The 24,392-nt window shown below is 48.7% G+C and overlaps 1 protein-coding gene across 2 annotated transcripts in view; it reads right to left on the bottom strand.

Annotated features, from left to right (window-relative positions):
- The window catches only part of FGD5 (FYVE, RhoGEF and PH domain containing 5), a 120,977-nt gene that overhangs the window by 59,782 nt on the left and 36,803 nt on the right, over positions 1–24,392 (bottom strand). For both annotated transcript variants that reach the window (XM_027042718.2, XM_027042717.2), the window contains exon 3: positions 8,812–8,944. In XM_027042718.2, coding sequence (XP_026898519.1) covers positions 8,812–8,944 — 133 coding nt within the window. The remainder of the gene's footprint in view (positions 1–8,811; positions 8,945–24,392) is intronic.

The following is a 24,392-nucleotide window of genomic DNA, read 5'->3' as shown; positions in this document are numbered from 1 at the left end:
CATTGTTTTTATATCACGAGATATAACATTCACAAAAGAGCATAAAACATAAATGTAAGGTTTCTTATGTCAATAGCTTTCTCATTCCCCAACTTGGCTGTGTGTGCCCCATGGTCAGACACCCCGCTGTCTTCTTTCCTGGCACCTCGAGGGCTGAGGGCCCTGCAGGGGCTCCATACAGAATGGGTGGCTGATGTACACAGGCCAGAGCTCAAACTTCAGTGAGCAGACATACTGCTGGGGATCTGGTAAACATGCAGATCCAGATGTGGTCAGTCCGGCGGGTGTGGGGGGTGGTGCCTGGGTGCTGCAGGTCTGTATGTCCACCTCTGGGCAGCAGGGCTGCATACTAGGTATATGGAGTAGCTGCCATGAAGCCAGGAAGGAGAAAGCGAGGGTGAGTGTGATGGTGGCCCCAATCCCACGCTGGGGCCAGGGGTGTATCTAGGACATGGCAGAGAGGAAAATCAGCCACAGAACAAGCTCTCTTAGGGCCGGGGCACCCTAATGCCTCATACCCAGCCTGCTGGCTCCTCACAGCCCTCAAGGCCTCCAGGACTCTCTGAACAAGGAGCGTGGGACACAGGGCTGCCCTGGCCACCTCCAGACCTCTTAGCCCCTATTCTGAGAGTCTGTCCTTCATCCTCCTCTGCTCACACTGCCTCCAGATGTCTCTTGTGTTACTCTGCTGAACCGCTGCACCCTCTGCATGGTTACCAGGGAGCTGGTGAGAAGCCAGGTTGGCTCCCAGCTTTGCCCCTCACTGTGCGAAGCAAATTATACAGGACCAAACAAGTGTTTTCATTTTTTTAAAGTTCTTAAAAGCTTGTTTATTTTAAGACAGAGAGTGAGAGCGCACATTTTGAGAGTGACAGTGATAAGCGGGAGGAAGGGCAGAGGAGGAGAGAGAATTCCAAGCACGCTCCACACTCTCAGAGCCCAGTGAGGGGCTTGAACTCACAGACCATGAGATCATGACCTCAGCCAAAACCAACCAAGAGTTGGACACTCAACCGACTGAGCCACCCAGGCGCCCCAAGTGTCTTCATTTTACTGTCATGCATCTAAGTTTGTTTTCCTTACTTGACTGCAGAAACTGAGTCAAATCTATTATTTATTTATTAGTTTCACTTGAGAATATTTACTGAGTACTATTTTACATCCCAGGCAGTAAGGACACAAATGTGAATAGGAGAAGTGTGGTCCTGCACTTCTGGAGCTATTCTTACAGGGAAAGGCATATGGCATGCATGTAAACAGAAAAAGAAAGACAATCACAGCTTGAAATAAGTATAAGGAAGGAAGTAGATAGGAATGCTGCAATGGAGCGCTTAAGGATGAGCAGAGGAGGCCTCTTTGAGGAGGTGACATTTAATCTGAAACCCTGAGCCAACTGTGCAAAGGGCAGGAAGAGTGCTTCAGGAGGAGGCAACTGCAAGCACAAAGGCCCTGAGGTGGGTGAAGAACGGACAGAACCTGTTTTGGAATCCTTTATGATGCCCGTCCAAAGACCTTGGAGTTTGTTGAATTTCATCTGATCTGTGATTAACACATGACAATAGAAGATGAAACGCCAGAGATTTCCAAATTTTCAAATCTGGTGCCAACAACCAGAATGGCAAACACAAGAGGAGAAGCTGGCTGAGGGGATGGAAGATGCCGGGTTCAGTTTGGGATGTGCTGAGTTCGAGGTATGGTAGACCCTCCTTATCTTTGGGGGATATGTCTCAAGATTCCTAGTGGATGCCTGACACCACAGATAGTGCTGAACCCCGCACAGGCACATCTTGGAGACACTGTGGGTTTTTCCAGACCATTATAATAAAGCACATACCGCAGTAAAACGAGTCAAATAAATTATTTGCTTTCCCAGTGCATAAAAGTTACATTTCCATTACACTGTATTCTATTAAGTGTGCAACAGCATTACACCTAGAAAACAATGTACATACCTTAATTAAACATACTTTATTGTTGGGGCACCTGGGTGGCTCAGTCAGTTGAGCCTCCGACTTTGGCTCAGGTCATGATCTCACAGTTGGAGAGGTAGAGCCCCACATCTGGCTCTGTGCTGACAACACGGAGCCTGGAGCCTGCTTCCGATTCTGTCACTCCCTCTCTCTCTCTGCCCCTCCCCCACTCATGCTCTCTCTTTGTCTCTCAAAAAAATAAATAAATGTTTAAAAAAAATACTTTATCGCTACAAAATGCTGAGCCATAACCACTGATCATGGATCACCATAATATAATAATGATGAAAAGTTCGACATCGAAACATTGTGAGAATGACCAAAATGTGACACAGAGACACTGAAGGGAGTAAATGCTGTTGGAAACATGGTGTTGAGAGACTTGATCCAGGCAGCGTTGCCACAAACCTTCAATTTGTAAAGAATGTAGTATCTGCAAAGTGCAACCAAGTGCACAATAAAACAAGGTATGCCTGTATATACTGTTTTCTCCTAGACATACATACCTATGATAAAGTTTAATTTATAAATTGGGCACAGTAAGGGATCAACAATAACTAGTAATAAAATAGGACAATTACAACAATACATTGCAAGAAAAATTCTGTGAGGGGCTCCTCGGTGGCTCAGTCGGTTGGGTGTCCGACTTCGGCTCAGGTCATGATCTCACCGCTTGTGAGTTCGAGCCCCAGGTCGGGCTCTGTGCTGACAGCTCAGAGCCTGGAGCCTGCTTCTGATTCTATGTCTCCCTCTCTCTCTCTGCCCCTCTCCTGCTCACACTCTCTTTCTCTCAAAAATAAACAAATGTTAAAAAAAATTTTTAAAAAAAGAAAGAAAAGTTATGTGAATGTGGTCTTCTCTCAAAATACCTTAGAGTACTCTACTCAGCCTGGCTCCTGTGATGATGCGAGATGATAAAATGCACATGTGGTGACATGAAGTGACATACATGATGTCGACACTGTGACGTGTTAGGCTACTAGTGGCCTTCTGCATATGTGTCAGGAGGAGGACCCCTTGCTTCCAGATCACAGTTGATCACGGGTAACTGGAACTATAGGGAGCAAAACCCCAAATAAGGGAGGACGACAGTATCTGTGGGGCTTTCAGAGGCTGGAGTGTGGGCCACGGAGAGAGGTCAGACCAGCAGCTCAGCTCTGGGAATGCCAGCTGAGGAGGGCTGGCCGCTGGCCTGGAATGGGCTGCCTGGGCAGAACACAGATGAGAGACAGGGGTGGAGGAGCTCGGGCCTTGGGAAAGAAAGGTCTCGTGTGGAGGCAGAGACAGAGTTGGACAGTGGAAAGCAAGGGAAGAGGGAGCTCCCAAGGTGAGAGACCACCAGAGCTGAGGCTCAGGGTCTGGGTGGACAGCGTGGAGGCCTGGCTCATGGAGGCGGGGAGGGCAGTGCAGGGCGGATGACAGCAGTAAAGGAGGTAGGGGAGTGGGGAAGACTGAATACGTCTGTGGGCTGAGGGAAATCCTTAAGAATGTCTGCAGCCCATCTCCCTCTCCTATGCTCCTGTCTACTGACCTAGTCTTCTAGCCCTCGAGGCTCAGTCCCGCTTTTCTGCCTCTGCACTGCTGTCTTCCACTCAGAACGCTCTGTCCCTGGACCCTCCCATTTCTTGCTGGCTCACTCTATTCAGCTCCCTGGTTTCTTCCTCATCCTAAAGACCTCTAAGAAACCAGAACTCTCCTGCACTGCTGGTGGGAATGTAAAATGGGACAGCCATGGTGGAAAATGGGATGGCAATTCCTCAAAAAATTAGAGACATGATTCTCGTATGATCTAACAACTCTCCTTCTGGGGACACGCGGGAAAGAACTGGAAGCAACGTCTCAAAGAGACATCTGTACATCATGTTCATAGTAGTATTATTCACAATAGTCAAAAAGTGGAAGCAGCCCAAACACCCACTGATGGATGAACTGACAAGCTGTGATATGTACATACAAGTGGAATGTTATTCGGCCTTAAAAAAGGAAGGAGAAGGGGGAGGAAAAAAGAAAAAAAAAAAAAAAAAAGAGGTTAGAGTGGGAGAGAGCCAAAGCATAAGAGACTGTTAAAAACTGAGAACAAACTGAGGGTTGATGGGGGGTGGGAGGGAGGAGAGGGTGGGTGATGGGTATTGAGGAGGGCACCTTTTGGGATGAGCACTGGGTGTTGTATGGAAACCAATTTGACAATAAATTTCATATATTAAAAAAATAATAATAATAAAAAAAATTAAAAAAATAAAAAAAAATAAAAAAATAAATAAAAAAATTAAAAAAAAGGAAGGAGACTGGAACACAGGCTACAACATGGATGTACCTTGAGGACATGGTGCTCAGTGAAATTAGTCACAAAAGGACAAATACTGTATGATCCCACTTACATGAGGTCCCCGGAATAGTCAAAATCAGAGAAGCAGAGAGCAGCATGGTAGGTGCCAGGGGTTGAGGAAGGGGCTGGGGAGTTAGCATTTAATGGGGACAAAGTTCCAGTTTGGGGAGATGAAGAGCTCTGTGGATTGATGGTGGGGATGGTTGTACAATAGTGTGAACGTACTTAATGCCACCAGACTGTACATGTAAAATGGTTAAGATGGTGAATTTTATGTTATGCCTATTTTAACACAATTTTTTTAATTGGAAAAAAAAAGCTTTCTCTGGCCTCACTGCCTCAATTTCCCCCCTCACCCCGCCCTTGGCACCCAGCTCCCACCTGCCAGGTTTGTTGTGTTTCTTTGATGGCACAGCGCTTTCACTGCCTAAACCCACCGCAGGGGCCTTCTGATTGTTCATCTCCTTCTCTAGGGGAGCTTCTATTCTAGAAGCCAGGCAGGGAGGCACCCAGTCTGTCTTGTGGCTGCTGTATCTTCAGCCGTTGGAAGGATGCCTGGCACATAGCAGGTGCTCAGTAAGTACTCAGTAAATACATTTCTGCTGAAGAGGAGGGACAAGGAGAAATGGAGTGAGGATACAGAGACAAGAGATGGAGACGGGAGGTAGTTCATGCTTGCGATGAGATGAGGATGTTTTCTGGGAAGGAGAGCAGGCTGCAGCCTGAGGAAGCTGCTGCAGGATTAGGAGGGCTTCCTGGGGACTAGAAGGAGTGAGAACAGACCATGGAGCCAAGGTGCGGGGCTGCACAATGAGTTGACAAGACTCTGGCACGGAGAAAGCACATGGCAGAATTTAACCCAGGTGGGGACTGGCCCAGTGGAAATAACCAAAGTTCGAGGAGATGATCAGATAGAGGTGACAGGTGAGAGGCCTGGGGGCACGAGGCCAGCAAGGAGGCCCAGGCCAGGCCACATGGACCGTGGGCACAGCCAGGGAGGGTGTCACAGCAGGGCAGGCCTGTTCCAGAGGACAGGGCAAACTTCTGCCTGGGCTCGGGGGTGGACCTGTCAGGGAAACACAGGGACAACAGGACTCAGGCGAGGGAGGAGGAGGTGGAGGGAGGAGGTGGCTCAGAGAGGCCACCAACTCCTGGGCTCACCTCTGGGGAGCTGGTATTTCGCTTGAAAAGTCTCGGTTAGTCTGAAAATCAGGCTTGCTGTCAGGGAGGAGTGATATGCCAGGTTGCCTTTGTCTCCTTTCACATTAGATCTATTTTTATGTCCTTCTTGCTTTCCCTTTTCTGCCCCCTCTTCCCTTCAACCCATACCCCTTGAATGTCCGTGAGTGGGAGAGAGGGCAAAGTCAGACAGGGGGGTGGACGGCTGGGCTCGGCCTCCTTTCCTGCTCCAGAAGGCTCTCCACTCCTGATGTGGCCACCTCAAAGCATCTGGAAGAGTGGAGCTCACCCCCTTTTGTTTATTTTTACATAACCCATATCAAACTCTAGGAAGGGTGGGGCTCACCCCAAACATACCTCCTGTGGCCCCAGGGAAGCAATTCCCGGGGCGGGGGTGGGGTTCACTCACACCTTCCCTAGGTCTGCTCCTCTGAGGTGGCTGGAGATGGTAAATCTGTCTCTTTTTCCCCCCTTGATGTGATGGAGGCCTTTGCCTTTTGGGGAAGTAGAACTTTCAGTGGAAGACAAAAAGATGACAGCAAATGCTGCCTCTCTCCACCCCTCCCTCCCCCCACCAAAACCAGGAAAGATTGCACCCTCCAGAAATGTCCCTTCACATCCACTGAGGGCTGCCGGGAGGGTGAGCACTGCAACAGCCTCCTAGGGGTCACTATGGCTGCAGGTACAAAGATTGAAAATGTCCCCCTGTGACCTACCAATCTCTTTCTGGGATCTATGCTAGAGAAAAGCACGTACACAAGGAGGTGTGTGAACAAGTGCACTGCAAAGCTGTCAGTAGAGCATAAAAATTAGAAACACTATAAACGTCCCTCAGCAGCGGGATGGCCAAATAAAGGATAGCATATCCATAAATGGGAATACCATGCAGCAGTAAAATAAATAAATAAATAAATAAATAAATAAATAAATAAATAAATAAATAAATAAAATGCTGTAGCAATGTGTGAAAATCTTATAAGATAGGTGTGTGTGAATGCAACCAAGTTAGGCCAGGTTTCTTACAGTTTGACATGACTCAACCTATCAGAACAACTCCACAAACAATACCATCCACTTTCCACTCATAACAAACAACGTATGTAAGGGAATACAAGGGAGAGGTTCTGGAAAGACACACACCAAAGTGTGCACCACAACTGGAGGAGGAGATGCAGGTAGTCCCAGAGGAACATTTAACAGAGAATTGGGGGACTGTGGGGGGAACCATCACTAGGTGGGGGGGCCCCCTGAGGTACAGAAAGTTGCACAGGGGGTGCCCTACTGCTTTGTCAGCCCTTCAACTCTTCCTGGCCTGGTACCCAGACCCAAATCCCAGTGTCAGAGTGGGGACCAAATCCCAAAGAACAACCATTTTTCTGCTTCCAGGTTCCACAACCCCTGATCCGGATGCTCAGAAAAGCGCAGAAAAGCCATAATCATCTCTAAATAGCACTACTGGGGCACCTGGCTGGCTTAGTCATTAGGCATCTGACTTTGGCTCAGGTCATGATCTCACTGTTCATGAGTTCCAGTCAAGTCCTGCTTCAGGTGAGCCCTGCTTCTCTCTTTCTCTTTCTCTCTGCACCCCCTTGCTCCCCACCCCTCCTGGGATTCTCTCTCTCTGCCCTTCACTCACTCTCTCGCATAAATAGATAGATAGATATCTAGATATTTAGATAGATAGATGATAGATAGATAGATAGATAGATAGATAGGTAGGTAGATAGCTCCACTAACTTAAAGCTCCCTCCCTTGCCCTCAAGGAGCCAACAGTTCCTTCTGGGGAGAAGGGAAGAAGTGGAGAGGTAAGAGAAGGCTTTCAGGGCTGTAGGGGAAACAAACAAACAAACAAACACTGGGCTTGTAACTTTTAAATCCAACCCCTTCAATCGCTGGCAGAGTAGCCTTGGGCAAGTTACTTAATCTTTGTGTCCTCTGTTACACAGGGGGGGTGATGGCACTGACAGTGAATTTGTAGAAAGGAGTGAAAGAAGCCTGGAGTGCAGCAGACAGTGTACTCTACCCAGAGAGGGGGAGGAAGGGTCAGAAGCCAAAGCAGGAAGGACTGAGGAAGAGCCAGGTGGGAAAACCCCCTTCAACACTCCCACAGCCCTGGGAAGGTAACTTGATGAAAACCCTGCGCAGAGAGATAAATGAGGTGTTAGAAGAAATCAACGAGATGAAAACAAAATGAAGTCATGACCATTTATACACAAGGCTTGGTAAGTGCCAGGCACTCTGGGGGGCACTTCCACGGGAGCAGTCTTTAGTCAACGTGATACACCTACCCTGGCTGTGGGAGGAGAGGTTGACAAAGACAGGGACACAGGCACGGGGCAAGGTGTCTGAAGGAGGCTTGTGAGGCAGGACGTGGTGCTCCTCAGCCTCCCCAGCTACGCCTCTGCAGACAAGCGGGGCCCGGGGGATGCAGTGGGGGAAATGTCAAGCTGGCCTCAACCTTCCTCGCCTGTCTCCCTGCAGCTGGGTGGGTGTCTCTCTTGGTCTGAATTCCCAGCCCCCAGCACCGTGTGGTACTTCCTGGATGGCATGGAATAACAGCCGTGTGACCCTGGACAAGTTCTTCCCGTCTCTGTTTCTGCAAATAAAAAACACGGGAAGCAAACCCTAGCTCCCAGAAGCGCTGTGTGGAAGGACTGACATCATGCCAGCGAATGGAAGTGAAGCACAGGACCCGAGCACCCTGTGGCGAGCACATATAATTACCACCAGCCACCAATGCCCAATGCCCACTAAGAGGTCTGGACCTCCACTCTGACTTGGTTCTTGTCCCAGGCAGGGCCTCAACTCACCGTCTGTGTCCAGACAAGCAAGAGCCCTTCTCTCAGGCCCATCCCCTCAAAGCACCACTGCAGAGTACGGGAAACCAGCTTTCAGTCCAAAACTGTCTTCAGTTAAGGAAACTCACACACTTCCCTTAACTCATCCTCAAGATTCCCACTTCACAGCGAGGAAACTGAGGCCCAGAGGCCTGAGGTCATTAGAATCCAGGTCTGTCTTGATTCCAATCATGCAGCTCTATTTCACTTCATTCACAAGGGCTCTTGGAACCCCAAAATTCCTCAGACCCAAGAAGCCCATAGGAGCTGTCACCCTGGCATCACCAATGCAGAACCCCATGTCTGCCACGTGTCTTAAAGCTGCAGCCCCAGCTGCGCAGTGACTCTTCCTCTGTATCCAACTTGGGGCCAGCGACTTGCAAACAGCTCCCTTCTCACCAAGAGGGGCTGCAGTGTATGCTTCACCGTACTTTCTCAGCCTTCACATCTCTGATCCCCCAAAACCCATCTGCCCCTCATCCAGGGCAGGGCGCCCTACCTTGTGGGTGAGGCTGGGGTCTCTTGGAGCACTGTCCTCCTCCTCTGAGCTTCCCTGCTCTTCATCCGATGAGAGGTCCTCTTTGGGGGCCGCTGCCGAGATGGGACAGACCTTATAGGGCTCTGTGTAGGCGCTGGGGTCAGAGCACAGAAGAGAGAGGGTTAGAGCTCCCTGTCCAGCACAGGCAAAGTGAACACACCCGAGGCCCTATTAATGTCACAAGCCATTAACAAGTGCTCTGGGTGCAAAGCTCCATGCCTGCCCTCCATGGGGACCCAGAACTGAATAAGACACAGGCACAAACCTCTCTACCTGCTCCCACTCCAGCCATCCTGGCTGGATTGGGACTGTATTGTGGACTCTGGTCCCTGTGTTGCCATCAGCTAGATCATGAACAGCACACAAGTCAGTTTCCACCTAGGGGGATAATGATTCCTATTTCATTTTCTTGGCTGATGCTATGAGGATCAATGCTTAGAAAACTTACACTGGTGAGATTAACAATCTCATATATACGTAACTATGACTATTACATAAGCATTGCCATTGATTAAATACATTTATTCAATAAATGTTTTTGATTGCCTGCTTTATGCCAGGCACAGAGCTAGGCAGTGAGTAAAACAGTGGTAAATAAAGCAGATATGGTCTCTGTCTCAAAAAAGGAACAATGAATATATGATCATAAATTATAAGTGAAGGGAGAAGAAGGAGGTGCTTTCATAGGGAGTAACAAGGGGGAACTGTTTAGATATGTCAGGGAGGGCTGCTCTGAGTCTGTAAGAGAAAAAGGAGCTCTGTGAGAGCACAGGGAAGTTTCCAGGAGAAGCAGCATGTGTAAAGGCACTGAGGCATCAAAGAGCTTGGCCTGTCACAAACCAACCTGGAGTAGAAGAACCCTCCTTTCTCTGACTTTGAAACTATCTCCACAGAGGAGGCTCTAACTCCATTACAACCACCTCCTTGCTCTGCTCCCTGCTCTGGGCCTCCCTCTCCACCCAGCAGAGTGAATGCTGTACAACATTGGGCCATGTCCATCTCCTACTTGAAAACTTTCAATGGCTCTTTCCTGCCACTGGCAATGAGGTCCCAGAAAACTTCTCAAGAATTTTCTCCTCATACTCAAAATCCAGGTATTTGGTCTTGTTAAATTCTTATCAAATCTTTATTTCCGCTCTCTGGGAATGCCACAATGAGGTGCTAGAATGATCAATGGATGGATGGATGAATGAATTGGGAGAGAAGAGGAAGCATCCACTTGCTGGAGTGGCTGGGCCAAGGCTAGCCCATGCTTCATGTGGTCAGGGACACTGTTCCTACCTCTCGTCCAGGCAGGGAGAAGCATGGCCAGGGTAGGGGACACCAGGACAAGAGAAACTGAGCCTTAGGCTACGGTACAACTAGGGGCCATCTTTGGAGCTCTTTCTCCACTACTGCAGGAACCAGAACCAGGTATACCTGGAGCCTAAGCAACAAGGGGCTCTGTCAAGAGCAAGATAGGCATCCCTTGGTCCACACTGGAGCCATGAAGCCAGATAGATCAGAGACAAGGTGGCCTGTTCCTGCCTGGGCTTTTGCTGACATAATGTGTGTGTGGCACCATCTGTAGCTGTGTCCTTGTGTACAGATGCACAAACTAAGTCCTGACTGGGGCTGAGTCATAACTTACTCTACTGTCCCCCTGGCTACCCTTATGGTCAGACCTCTTTCTTCTTTTTTCAGAATTGACTTTGTTGTCCTCTTCTTTCAAACTAATGGAGCAAACAATGGATTTTGCAACAAGTCCTAGTCCGCCAAGGTGTAAAAAGGCACGTGAGCACCTCCCTTCCTAAGACCACCCTACACCTTCTTCACTGCCCCTTCCCACACCACCAGAGGCCACCGGGAGTCAGAGGAACACCACACTTGCTTTAGAGACCACAGAACCTCCTTCAGGAAAGTGACTGCATGGGCCAGTCTCCTAGAGCCCTGGCTCCCTTTCCCTGACCCCAGAGCCTCCTGTGTCAATTTGCACCCTCAGACAAGGAATGGAGCCTTGCACCCCTATAAGAGGATAGCCACATTAGGCCCCAGCAGGAGCCCATTATGCTCTGTGGAGGATAACCAGTAGTGATGAGGGATGGAGCAGTTACCCAGTTAAATGTGTCCCTGAACCGTACTTCCTCATGCACTGTGAAGGAGGAAAGGATTCTCAGCCACGCCTCCCACAGATGAAGGGTGCCATCATGGTCCCAGGCAGCAAGCTGGAAATCTCAGCATCTCCTCACATAGCCAGCCACTAGTTGAACACGACACCTCTCCTGGAATTTACCTTTAGTCTTCCCCTACTCCACATAGCTCTGTGGACCAAGCATCTCCTGCCTGGACGCCAGTGACCACTGCTTTCCTACCCTCTCCCATTCCACCCTGGCTGGCTTCAATCTTCCCTACCCAGCAGCCAGAGGGACCTCCTCAAAACCCAATCTGATCATGTTACCCTCTCGCTCGAATTGTTCAGGCTGTCGGGCAAGGCTCTGCTCAATTTGGGATGTAAAAAAAGTGGGTGTCCTTGGGGCTTAATGCTGCCATGAAGTCTTCCCAACACTGGATACTACCTCAGGCCAAGCAGAGGGTTGGATTCCACAGGACAGAGCCATGAGTGACGCTGGGGAGACAGCCATGCAAGTCAAACCCCCAGAGAGAGGGAGAGACTGACTCAAGGTCACATGGCAAATCTAGGCCAATACACATTGCCTCCGAGGATGCCTGTCCCTACGCTTGATCCCATTTTAGAGATGTGACAACAGAGGCCTAGTTGGGTTTCCATAGTGCACTGATGTACGGAGCTGGGCCTCAGATTATCAGGGTGAAAGGGGGCTTTGTTTTTGTTGTCTGTGCTATTCTTTTATTTTCTGTTTGAGAGGTGGTAGCATGCAGAGATTAGAACTCATACTCTTGAGTCAGACTGCCTGTGTTCAAATTCCATCTTGGCCCCGTAGTGGCTGTTGTATAACTTCACCAAGCCTCAGGGTTGCCTAATTCACTGAGCTGCCTGGAGGATTCAATGAGTTACATAATGTAAAACAATTAGAACCATGCCCAACACATAATAACTTACTAAACGGGAGCTCTCTCCATTACCAGCTCAGCTCTAGCTGCATACAGTTATTCTATGATTTACCTACTGTTGTCTTTAAGTCAACTCATTTTTAACATTTGCTAACACTCTGACCTCATCTCAAGTGATAACACCCATGAAATGACAGTGTGCATTCCTCTAATCTTTTCTTTTCTTCTTTTTTTTTAATGTTGATTTACTTTTGAGAGAAAGAGAGACAGAGTGTAAGCGGGAGAGGGACAGAGAGAGAGACACAGAATCCGAAGCAGACTCCAGGCTCTGAGGTGTCAGCACAAAGCCTGATGCAGGGCTCGAACCCACGAACTGTGAGATCATGACCTGAGCTGAAGCTGAATGCTTAACTTAACTGACTGAGCCACCCATGCACCCCTCCTCTTTTTCCTAAAAAAAAAAAAAAAATTTTTTTAAAGAGAGAGAGCATGCACATGGGTAGGGGCAGAGGGAGAGAAAATCCCAGCAGGCTCCAAGCCCAGGGCGGAGCCTGACACAGGGGGCTCCATCCCATGATCCCGGGATCATGACCTGAGCTGAAATGAACTGAAATCAAGAGTAGGACACTCAGCTGACTGAGCCACCTCTAACTTTAAAATAAACCATACAATTATTAATCTATAACAGTTTGATTAACATTATGTTGCTCACCATCAGAGACCCACAGGCCTCACATTGATAAACACAGTTACCTTTGACCCATCAACCATCCAACTGCAACCAACCTCAAGCTTTGGATGGAAATGTGGCCCATGATCTTTTATTCTACTTCTTCTTCTGACTTCTGTTTTCAAGAAAGATCTAGAACAGAAGTCAGGAGACAAAGGTTTGGGTTCTATAATGGTATTTCTGGCTTGTTTATTTCGCTGTCTCATTTAGGGATTATGAGCGCAATGAATGGAGATGAACTGCCATTAAAAATATACTTTCACAACATAAAAGAACAAGTATAATCCAATGCCTTTGCAGATTTAATGAAAGTTGTAGTGACAGACCTGATCTTGGACAGAAGTCATTCATTTAATAAGCAAATAAAAATATTCTAAGACCACAAGTGTCAACACAGCTGCCCCTACGGACCCTTCATATTTGCTACCAGGCTGATCTTCAAATACAGGGAAGAAAACAGCTCTGAGAAATGTTTCGACAACTTACACTCAAATGCTCCACCAGGCTCTAGCAGAACTTGTGTCCTGTGTGAGTAACCACTTCTTTCCTTGGGGAAACAGATTGGGAACCCTGACACATCTCATTCATTTCCCCGGTCTGTCAACATAAACTTCTGAGATGGGTCCTTTGCATAGAAGGGAACACTGCAAGGCTCTGTATTTTTAGTTGCATGGTTCCTGTCTGTTTGGTTTTTCAGTCATTCAAAAAAAATCTATTAAGAATCCTCTGTGTTTCAGACTCTGAACTGTAGGTACTGGTAGGATAGTGGTGAACAGACATTGCCTTTGTTCTATGGAAAATGTCCATTATAACTAGATGTTGTCTCCAAATAGCTTATTTGACCATAACAATATATTACATAGGAGAAAGCCTTCTAACCCACCACCCACTCATCTATATACTTTTTCATCTACTCACCCATTCACCTATCCATCCCTCCACCCACCCATCCATCTATCCAACTACCTACCCACTTTAGCCATCCATCCATGTGTCCATTTGTCCACCCGCCCATCTGGCCATCCTTCTATCCAGCTATCCAATCATCCCTTACTCACTTACTCAACATACAGGGATTAGCATGTACTTCAAGGAGCTAACACAGGGAGGACTCAAGATGACTAAAGTACTATCTCTGGCCTATATCTAGTTAAGAGGGTGAGCTCAGAAGTCAGGCTGCTTGGTTTAAATCCCAGCTCTATCACTTCAAACAAGCTACTTAACCTTTCCATGCCTCAGCTTTTTGCGTGTTTGTTTTTAAATCTGTAAATCAAGGGAGATGACACATGCCCGGAAAAATCAGCAAAAGGGCCAGGCAGTCAGGACTGTAAGTTTAGAGACCAAGTGGCCTGGAACTTTGGCATCAGATAAGAGGAGAGTCACTGTGTGACTTTAGGCAAGTCACCCAATCTCTCTGTTTCCCATCTGTGATGTGGGGATGAGTATGTAGGTTCATGTGGAATGAAATGAGAACATAATGGAGAAAGTGGTCACTGCCTGGCACGCAGTAGGTCCTTTCTGGCCAGCCTGCAAAAGGGCCAAGTTCTAAACCCCCAGACTAGTCTCCACAGAGCTGTGTCCTCCCTCTGAGTCGACTTGTGTTTTAAAGGGAACATAAATTAAAGCTGCCCAGAGCTCATTACCTTAAATGACCCTCCAAATGAGCACAGTCCTTTCCAGCAGCCTAGAGTCGTAAAAGGACATGTGCATCCACGTGGGGGGACGAACAGTTTGTAACCCAGCCCAGGGCTGCCCATTAAATCCCATTCTATGTGACAGTCGCCGGGAACCATAACCCTAAGCACAGCCAAAATGGCCTAATAACTCATAAAAAAGGAACGCTGGCCTCACTGGGAATCGGTCAGTGGGCACTCTGGCCCCAAACTCCATCTTTGTTGGTGCAATGATATGTGTGAAGGAGGCCAGACTGCAGACGTAACAGCCTTTGGCTCCTGTGACATAGGCTGGGACCTTTCTGAAGTTCGCCAGCTCAGCCAGGAGGGGCAGGGGGCTTCAGGGTTGCTCTCTGGGAGCTGGAAAGCTGGAGACGGAGGAGACAGGATGACTACCCTAATTAGCGGAGCAGCTGGAATAGCTTCGAAGTGGAGGGAGAGGAGGGCTGGCTGCACAACCAGGGATTTCCAAACCCTCAGACATTCAATCCTGCCCCCTGCCTACTCTCTACACCCTCTCACCCCCAGGCACCTTCACAGTTCATTCAAACAATCCCTCTAGACCTTCCCCAGGTGCTACTTTCTGCTCTGAGACTTCCTTGTCACTCAGAACTGACCCCTCCCATGTCCCCCTTCCTCAAAGGAACACTGAGACTTCCACAGACACAGGCATCATCTGCGCTATAACTGGGAACCTTCGACTGAATATGGTGGAAATGGCTTAAGATGGGGGTCAGAGCCCCAGGGGTCCTGGATTCACCACTAACCCAATGCATGATCTGGGCTACACGACTGTCAAGGTGGGCCTCAGTTTTCACACCTGTAAAATGGAGGTGGAGAACAAAACACCCAGGCATGTGAAGTGTGCTGAGACCAGACCGTGTGCACCCCACAGCCTGAAAGCAGCTGCCTGCCTGTCTCCTCACCCCTGGAGTGAATCTCTGCTTTGTTCCCTCTTGGAGGGAATGCATCTTACACCCAGGGTCAGCCAAGGGATAGCGCTTGTAATGGTTCCCAGAAACATGATTGAAGGAGAGGCTTTTTAAAAAATTCAATTTCCATTTTTCACTAAGTAAAAACAGAAGTACATCCTTGCTCTCTGTCCTATGACATCCCCACCCCTCTTCTTGAAACACAGCATCAATGGTTTTATAGGAATTTGTTTTCTTGTTGTAATAACTTTATTGAGATATAATTCACATATCATAAAATTTACCCTTTTGAGTAAGTGTATAATTCAGTGCTTTTTAGTGTATCCACAGAGTCTTGCAACCATCATCACTACTTAATTTTAGAACATTTTCATCAACCTCAAAAGAAACCTTGTACCACTAGGACTGCCCCCTAATTCTAGGCAACCACTAAATTTACTTTTTGTTTCTATGGATTTACCTTTTTCTGGACATTTCATATAAATGGAATCCTACAATATTTGTCCTTTTGTTTATGGCTCCTTTAGTACAATGTTTTCGAGGTTCATCCGTGCTTTAGCATGTATCAGTATTTCATTCCTTTTTATGGCCAAGTAATATTCCACTGTAAGTCTATACCATGTTCTGTTTATCCCCTCACCTGTGGATACACATTTAGATTGCTTCCACTTTTGGGCTATTATGAATAGTGCCTCTGTGAACACTCTGGTAAAAGTTTTTTGTGTGGAAGTATGTTTTCATTTCTCTTGAAAAAAGAAAAAAAAAATATATATATTTATATGAGTAGAACGGCTAGGTCATATGGTAACTCTGTGTTTAAGATTTTGAGGGACCGCTGGACTGTTTTTGGCCACACCATTTCACATTTCCACTGCAATGATGAGGGTTCCAATTTCTCAACATCCTCATCAATATTTGTTATTGTCTGTCTTTTTAATTGGGTTTGAAGCAGTTTTATAGGGATTTTCAAAAAATTTTGTTCTTGATTCTAGTTCACCTCCTCCTGCTCCAAACAAACATCTCTTTTTCCCCCTAGGCAAAGGGGAACATAGCCATACCTATGAAGGCGCTCTTTTTAGATAACCCACGGGGTTCAGAAGTCCAGGGGAGCAACATTAATACTTGTGGAAGACACGCAGAAGCCTCATAAAATGATAGACTAATATAAAGAGGTAACATATGAGAGAAAAATCATAAGCCAGAGCCCCAAACTCACCAGAGCAATTGTCTCTCAGGTTCTCGTTTTGGGAAACAATCACTAACCCTCCTTCAACTTGGGGTGCCAGTCAAGACAGCAGAGGAAGAGTCCTGGCCCATAGCAGCAGCCACACGGCTGGGCCACAGGCTGGGCCTCGCTCTGACCACTGACCCTCGCATGTCAGCCACCTTTGGGGCCCCAGCAAAGGACAATGTTAAAGGACACATTTCACCTCCTGAGGGCAGTTCTGCTACTTGTCAGCCCAATGACCCCAGGCCAGTCACTTAACCTGGCCAGCTCCCTCCTTTGTAAAATGAAGATGGTAACAGCCCTCACCTTCCCAGAGTCTAGAAGATGATGTCTGTGAATGAGGTGGGTGAACTGCTCAGAGCAGTGCCTTTGCTACAATCAGTCTGAGCTAAAGGCCAGGGTTGAATTAATCAGGCAGAGCTCTTCAATGTGGTACAGACCTGAGTTCCAGCCCCACCTCTGCCACCAGCTTGCTGTGTGACCCTGGGTGGGCCCTTTCCTCTCTGGGCCTCAGCTTCCTCATCTGTAGAATAAGGGAGTCAGAGAACCTCTGAAGGCCCTTCCCAACTTGGAGCTCTGTGACTCTACGTCCAAAGGGGCCCCCCTACGAAGCCAAGGAACTCTGTCCTCGTGATTCCTGCACATCTCGGCCCTCATCAGCCTTCGCATGCAGCCAAAGCACTGACTCACTGGCCCACGCACACTTCTGCACTTTCCCATCACTGTGCCTCCTCCAAGGCTATTCCAGAATTCCTGCCCACCCCCTTCCTCCACTTGCCCCCCAAGGGCTACACACGTGCCAGCTCTTGTAGGAAGCCTTCTGCATCTCTCCTGCTGGAAGGGGCTCCCATCACAGTTTACATTTTGTGACTGCAGTTATTTATGTTCCTGTATTAGGTCCCCTATTAGACACAAGTTCTTTGAGGGAGGGGATCATTTGCTTGCTATGCACTTCTGTGTGTTTCATGAATGGTGCACAGTAGGTGCACAACAAACATGCACTGAACGACTGTCCTACCCCAGCTAATTTATCTGACTTCCCCTTAGCCTATCAGTGAAGGCCTCCCTATTCCTGTATGTACTTGGCCCACAGCAGGTGCTCAACACCTTTGGTAAAAATGGTACCAGCAGGTGCTGCCATGAGAATGCTGTGGCTAGCTGAGTCTTAATGGATAAATGGGCTTTCCTTCCTTCCTTCCTTCCTTCCTTCCTTCCTTCTTTCCTTCCTTCCTTCCTTCCTTCCTCCCTCCCTCCCTCCTTCCTTCCTTTTTACTAATTAGACCATTATTTGATATTACTTCGAAAATGGCTGTGGGTGGGGGTTGGGAGAGTCACCCTGTGGGGTGCATCTGGTTCAGCCATAGGCTCAGTGGATGCTGAAAGACTGGTGACTGGGATTGCCTCAGCTTCCTCATCTGTGAGATAAGCTCCACAGCTGTCAGTCCTAAGTACCCAGCCCAGAGCAGGAGGAAACTTGGACCCATCTTTCTCCTGTCCTGACTGCTCTGAGATTCAGAGTAAGCAAGACCACAGGGGAGGTGGAAGGGAGGGGGGCCGTTGATGCCACCTCAGGCAGCGGGAGAGGATGTGGTGGCTGGAGATTCATGAAGAACACTGTAATTTTGTAACTGTACACCACATCTGAAGCTGCCAGGAGCTGGGAGAAGGGTCATTTGTGGTTTCTTTGTGTGGTGGTCTGAAAAGCAGTCCCCTTTTCCCACCCCTCCCTTCCACAAGGACACAGCTAGCCAATAACAACAGGAGCAGCCGCAATAGTAGAAGTAGAGCCAGTGATCTGGGGTGCTTACTACATGCCAGGTACTTTACGAATGTTTCCCAGCCACTGTATCCTGTAGGTGTTACCATGCCCATTTCACAGATGGGGAAACAAGTGCTGACAGGGTAAGTACAGAGCTGGGAACGGAACACAGGGAATCTGGCTTCAGAGTCTGTTCTTTGGGCGACTAATCTATGCTGCTTCTATACAGCAGCGGCAGTAGCAGCTAACTGCTGTGAGTGGTGAGCTGAACACGTCTCATCCGTTACCCCACTAGATCCTTTCAACTACTTGGTGAGGCAAGCACTGTTATCATCCTCGCTTTTCACCTGGGGAAACTGAGGCTCTGTGGGGCTAAACGACTTTCCCAAGGCCTACTGTGCTATTCCTCTTCCACCAACTTCTCCTGGACAGAACCACAAACAGACGACCCTCAGCTGGGCCCACTCATGAGACACATTCATTCCTCTGGTTCACTGCTGCCTCGTCTGTGCTGGGAGACAGGCATGAGAATGTACAAGAGGTGCCAGGACACAGGGCAGGGTCTACAGTGCAACCACACGAGAAGGGCAGAGGGCAAGGGCCTTCCAGACCCACATCAACACACGAGTCGCGTGTGGCCAGAGTGGGACATCTGGATGGGGGACACAGAGGGAATCAATCATACAGAGGCAGACAGAAATAAACACACTAAGGCTCAGACCCAGCAGGGAAGGTGACAAAGGCAAGGGAAACACCCCTGGACCCAGACACACACACACACACACACACACACACACACACACATTCTTGTCACATGACCCATCTTGTGGTCTTGCTGAACTACATCTGCCTCTTTTGTTCCCAATAGGGACGAAGCATTTTCAGAGAAATGCTACCCTTTGCCAAAAGCCTTTAAGATCCCATAAATCCACCTTGTTTCTCGAGGGCAGGGACTGCCTGCCAAGAACAGATGCCTGGGAAGCATCTGCTGACCTGACTCCCTCATACTGGTCAGGACCTAGGGTACATGGCTGATAGATTCTCCTCTCTGGACCCAGGTCCAACGTCACCTCCTACTCCAGGAAGCCTTCCCCAAGGAGGCAGGGCTACAGAGAAGCTAATGAGGCTTATGCTTTGGGCCCCACACCTGCATGGGTTCCTTTCAAGTCTCTGTAAGTTATTTAGTATTCTTCATTGTATATTCTTTTTTCTTAAAGAGACACCACAGATTGCATAAGCTTAACAACCTGCCCCTGTGTGGCCACACCTACTTACAGAAGAGGCCCTGATCCCCTCTATGTGCCCTTGTACCCACAGAGGGTACCCTGTACCCTCACCTGGCTATGGTCTTGCTTTTTACATGTTTTCTCTCCCTCACCAAACTGTGAGCTCCTTCTTGCCAGCCAAGAGTATTCAATGCTGCATATAACAGGTGCTCAACTAACACCTGCTGTCTTTAATTGGTTCATGGGGATGGGAGAGAGCACCTCCAGCCAGGTCCCTCCTGGCATCCCTGAACTGGTGTGGACTTGGAACACTTCAAGATCAGAGCTGCCCTACCCAGCACAGGCACAGCCATGCATATGGATGGAGCACCCATTCAATCTGCATATATTGACGGTCTAACCCATGCCTGGCACTGGGGACACAGAGGTGAAAGGGATCCCCCTTATATGCCCTTGGCACACTCATAGCCTAGTGGGAAAACCAACAGACCGACAGGAGAGGAGGTAGTGTGTGCTATGAGGAAGCAGCACAGTAAAGTACCCCTAAACCTGTGTGGGTGTGTGTGGTGAGGAGGGAATCACAGAAGGGTTCCAGCCCAGGGTAAGGCCTGACTGAGCTGAGTCTGAAGGTTGAGCAGGAGACAAAGAAAAGACAATGGTAGGGGAGAACATTCCAGGGAAGTTCATGCAAAGGCACTGCGGAGAGAAATGTTGGGGCCCATGTGCAGGGAACCAGAAACATATACTGCTCCACAAGGAGGGCTGGGAGAAGAGGTTGGCAAGGCACCTGGCATCTCAAATGCAGGGCTAAGGCACCTGAACTGTATATCCCAGGGGTAATGGGTAGCCAGAGGAAGGCTTTTAGCCAGGGGAAGAACCTGCCTAGTTGTGCTCCCTGGAGAGTTTTTCCCTCCGGCCACTTGTGAACAGCAGTGGGAGACATGCTAAAGGCTGGGAACCCAGAGAAGGCTGGGAAGGGCCTGGGAGGGGGCTGGTGAGGCACGGGCTCAAGGAAGCCTATGGGACACAACACACAAGTATCCTCATTTCACAGATGAGAAAATGGAGGCTCCAAGGTATTGGGAGATTTGCTCAGGGAGACCCAGCCAGAAAGTGGCAGTTCCAAGATTAAATTCAGGTCTCCTATTCCCAAATATAACCTTTGTTTCTTAAAGTGTGAAATCAGGTGCATAAAAGCAGTAAAGACAGTGCCTGGACACCTGTATGGACTCAATGAACATTAGTTCCCTTTCCTATTCTTTCCCCTCCTTTCCAGTTCTTATCCAGGCCTTAAAAATTAGCCTGCATCCCAGAATAATCAGTACAGGGCCTGTTTTTACAAAATTTCAATTTACACACACTTCTCAAGGAACACTTCTGTGGCATAAGTGAAACTGTGGCATAAGGAATCTATGTTCCCTGTGTGACACGGCCGAAGGCAGTTGGCATGTTCTGTCCCCGTCGTGCTGCTCACAGCTGGGCTGTGGGCTACATGGGGGCAGTGAGCTTGCTGTATGTATGTTAGGGCTGCAGCAAGTGCCCATCTAACAGGTGGAGAAATCGAGTTTCAGGGTGGGAAGGAGTAAAGGCAGATCTCCTGTTACCCAGCTCCATGCTCTTTCCACTGCTCCCAGGAGCCTCCCTCAGGAGCAGGGGTCAGCTGCCTTGGCGTTTTGGAGGCAGGCTGGGTGTGGTAGTCTTGGAGGGAAGAGGCAAGGGGAGGGGAAGCGCTGCCTGGGAAGCGGGACCTTTCCCTTGACAACAACAAAAAGTCTGTCCTTGGGGTGGGAAGAGGGGCACCCGCCCTTAGCCCTCCCACCAGCGCCCAGACACATCTTCTGGGCTCCCAAAGGCTGTGCCCCTCCTCCACCCACCTCCCAGGCCTTGTCCTGCATTTCCTGTAAATACCGACACTTCCTCCCCCGGGAGGGCCTGGCAGTGCTGGGGCCACACCCGGCTGGCCTGCTAGCCCAGCACACAATGGCTGGGCCACTCTGCACCCCAGGCCATCCCCAGGACCCAGAGAAATGCCACCCTTTGCTTGAGCTGCCCCAATCCAATGCTCCCATGGCAAAAGTGGGCAAAGTAAGGCCTGGGTGGGGTGGGGAGAAGTTTGACCCAGGCTGCACAGCAAGTCTGCCGCACAATGTGAGGTCACACCTCACTCATCTCTATACCCCTGCCACATGTAGAGTCTAGGAAGTGAAGATGCTACTTAGGAGCAGACTCTGGAGCCAGCCACCTGGCTTTCCAAAACCTGGTTCTCTGCTGCTCACCAGCTATGCAACCTTAGGCAAGTTTTCTGTGCCTCGTTTTCCTCATCTGTAAAATGGGGAAAATAATATACCAATCTCACTGGGTTTTTGTGTCAGTTGCCATACATAGAAAGTATCTAGGGTAATGGCTGTAACACTGTTACCATGTTACTGTTGCAGTTTTTAATCTTTAATATTTATTTATTTATTTATTTATTTATTTATTTATTTATTTAATTTTTTTAGAGAGATTGAGAAAGCACAAGCAGGGGGAGAGGGGCAGAGAGAGAGGGAGAGAGAGAGACAGACAGACAGAGAATCTCAAGCAGGTCCACATTGAACACAGAGCACAATGTGGGGCTCAATCCCATGACCCCTGGATCATGCCCTAAGCCAAAATTAAGAGTCAGATGCTCTACTGAATGAGCCACCCAGGCGCCCCATCGCACTTTTTTTTTTTAATTTTTTTTTTCAACGTTTATTTATTTTTGGGACAGAGAGAGACAGAGCATGAATGGGGGAGGGGCAGAGAGAGAGGGAGACACAGAATCGGAAACAGGCTCCAGGCTCTGAGCCATCAGCCCAGAGCCTGACGCAGGGCTCGAACTCACGGACCGCGAGATTGTGACCTGGCTGAAGTCAGACGCTTAACCGACTGCGCCACCCAGGCGCCCCCCTATCGCACTTTTTAAATGTCCACTGAAAACTCTATCCAGTACAGACCGAGGTCTCCAGGCTACAGCCCACCAGGGATGCATCTGGGGGTTGGATTTCCAACCTCAAAATAGTTCAGAGTTAGAAGGGCTGTACTGGGAGTCAGGAGACTTTTGTTCTGCCAGTGACTCACCCTGTGACCTTGAGCAAAATCACTTCCCTCCTCTGTCTGTGCCTCAGTGTCCTCAGCTATTAAACAGGGTTCAAAATCCCTGCTCTGCCTACCTCATGAGTTGTTGGGAGATCATATGAGTATTTAAGGTTGGAGCCAACATTCCCAAATAAATCATCACAAACCTAAGTCTCTAACAATAAACTCTGAAAGTCTTTCTTGGTATAGTGTTAATTTCATGGCTACACTGAGTGCTTCCTGTGTACTTGCCCCTAGGTAAGCACCTATCTGCAATGTCTCATTTACTCCTTGAGACAGGTACACAGTGGCATATTATCGTCCCATGTCACAGATGATGAAACAGGCCGCAGTATGAATTGGAACAGATCTCTCTGCCTCCAAAGAGACTACGTATGCTGCCTCTAGGGGAGTGGTTCCTTCAGTGCAATACCCTAGGCTCTAAGAGTGGGCTGTACAGGCTTTTCTTACCCACTCCCCCATCCCCTCACCCCTTGGCTAAGATCTGCACCACACTCTACAGTCTACAAATATACCTGCATATTCCATCTCAGTTGATTTTGCCCACAAACCTGTAAGGCAGGCACTAGTACCTGGAGAGGCAGAGCAGCCTGCCCAGGGGCCCACAGTGAGAGAGCAGAAATAGAGGGCCAGAACCTGGGTGTGCAGCCCCATGCTTAGAACTCTCCCCTTTGCAGGAAAACACCTCTTTGTTTCCTGCACGGACCTCAGAGCATGCTGGATGGTGGTTCCCTGACTCCAGAGCTGGCATGGGGGCATGTCAGGACCTGGGAGCTATGAGCATTTGGAGGGGTCGGGTATCTGGAAGTGTTTAGGAGCTGTGCAGGAAAGCCTGGATTTTTTTTTTTTTTTTTTTTTTGGCCAGTAATTGCTTTGAAATATGGGTTCAGAGGGCTGGGCTGCAGCGCCAGCTGGCACAGCCTTCTTTCCACACGCCCAGGACAGAGACTACAACAATGGAAGCCTGGAAAACTGCACACCATTCTGTAAGCATTTCCAATTCCATTTCTGAAAGAAAGTGCTGGAAAAGAGGCAGTGAACTGGAAACAGAACCCTTGAGGACAGTGTGGCAGCCTCCTCAACTCCGCCCTCACAAATCCCATCCTTCAACTCCCCGACCCTGTGCCTTCAGGAAGGAGCCCCTGAGCCCTTAAACTGGCCGGGGCATTTTCCTCCACCTGAAGATCAGACTGTATACCCAGGTTCAATTTAAATGAGTCTGTCCCCAGTTAGTGATTCAGGAGAAGAGTCTTATGGGAAGCAAGCTGGAAGGAAGGATATCAACTAGGTAAGCATTTCCTAAGAGCACATCATCTTTACAGAAATAAACCACAGGGCCAGCTGGGTCAAGCTCTTGCCTCTGTACTGACACCCAGCTCCAAATCCAGCCTCCGAGCCGCCCAGCTCCTCATCCCTTCAGCCTTCCCCTCTTACCCCTGGACCACCAGGACCCCAACTTCAGTCTTAGCCCCTCTCCACATTCTGGGAATGCCACTAGTTGGAGGGTGGGGGAACCTTGCTCAGTTCTGCAGGATCAGAGCACAAAGTGTATTAAGGCAGTTCTCCAACTGTGAAGTCTAACAAGACAAAGCATGCTGGGTGCTCACAGCTCCAGAGCTCACCTGGACTATGCTGTTTCTGATATAAAGCCACCTTGTAACCCTGCTCCAGGGCTGGGTTCCTATCCTGATAAACTCTCTCACATCCAGCTACATTTATCCTACCTGTATCACCTGCTCATCCAGAGAAACTTCCCAAACCTCCCAGAGCAGAAAGAAAACTAACAGATAAGACTGAAATAATGTCATAGCTTTCCCGAGGGAGATGAGACCCTCATCCCTAGAGGTGCTCAGGCTCCGGCTTGT

The sequence above is a fragment of the Acinonyx jubatus genome, chromosome A2 (genome assembly GCF_027475565.1).
Source record: "Acinonyx jubatus isolate Ajub_Pintada_27869175 chromosome A2, VMU_Ajub_asm_v1.0, whole genome shotgun sequence".
Taxonomy (NCBI): Eukaryota; Metazoa; Chordata; class Mammalia; order Carnivora; family Felidae; genus Acinonyx; species Acinonyx jubatus.
This window is presented reverse-complemented; position numbering and strand designations above follow the sequence as displayed.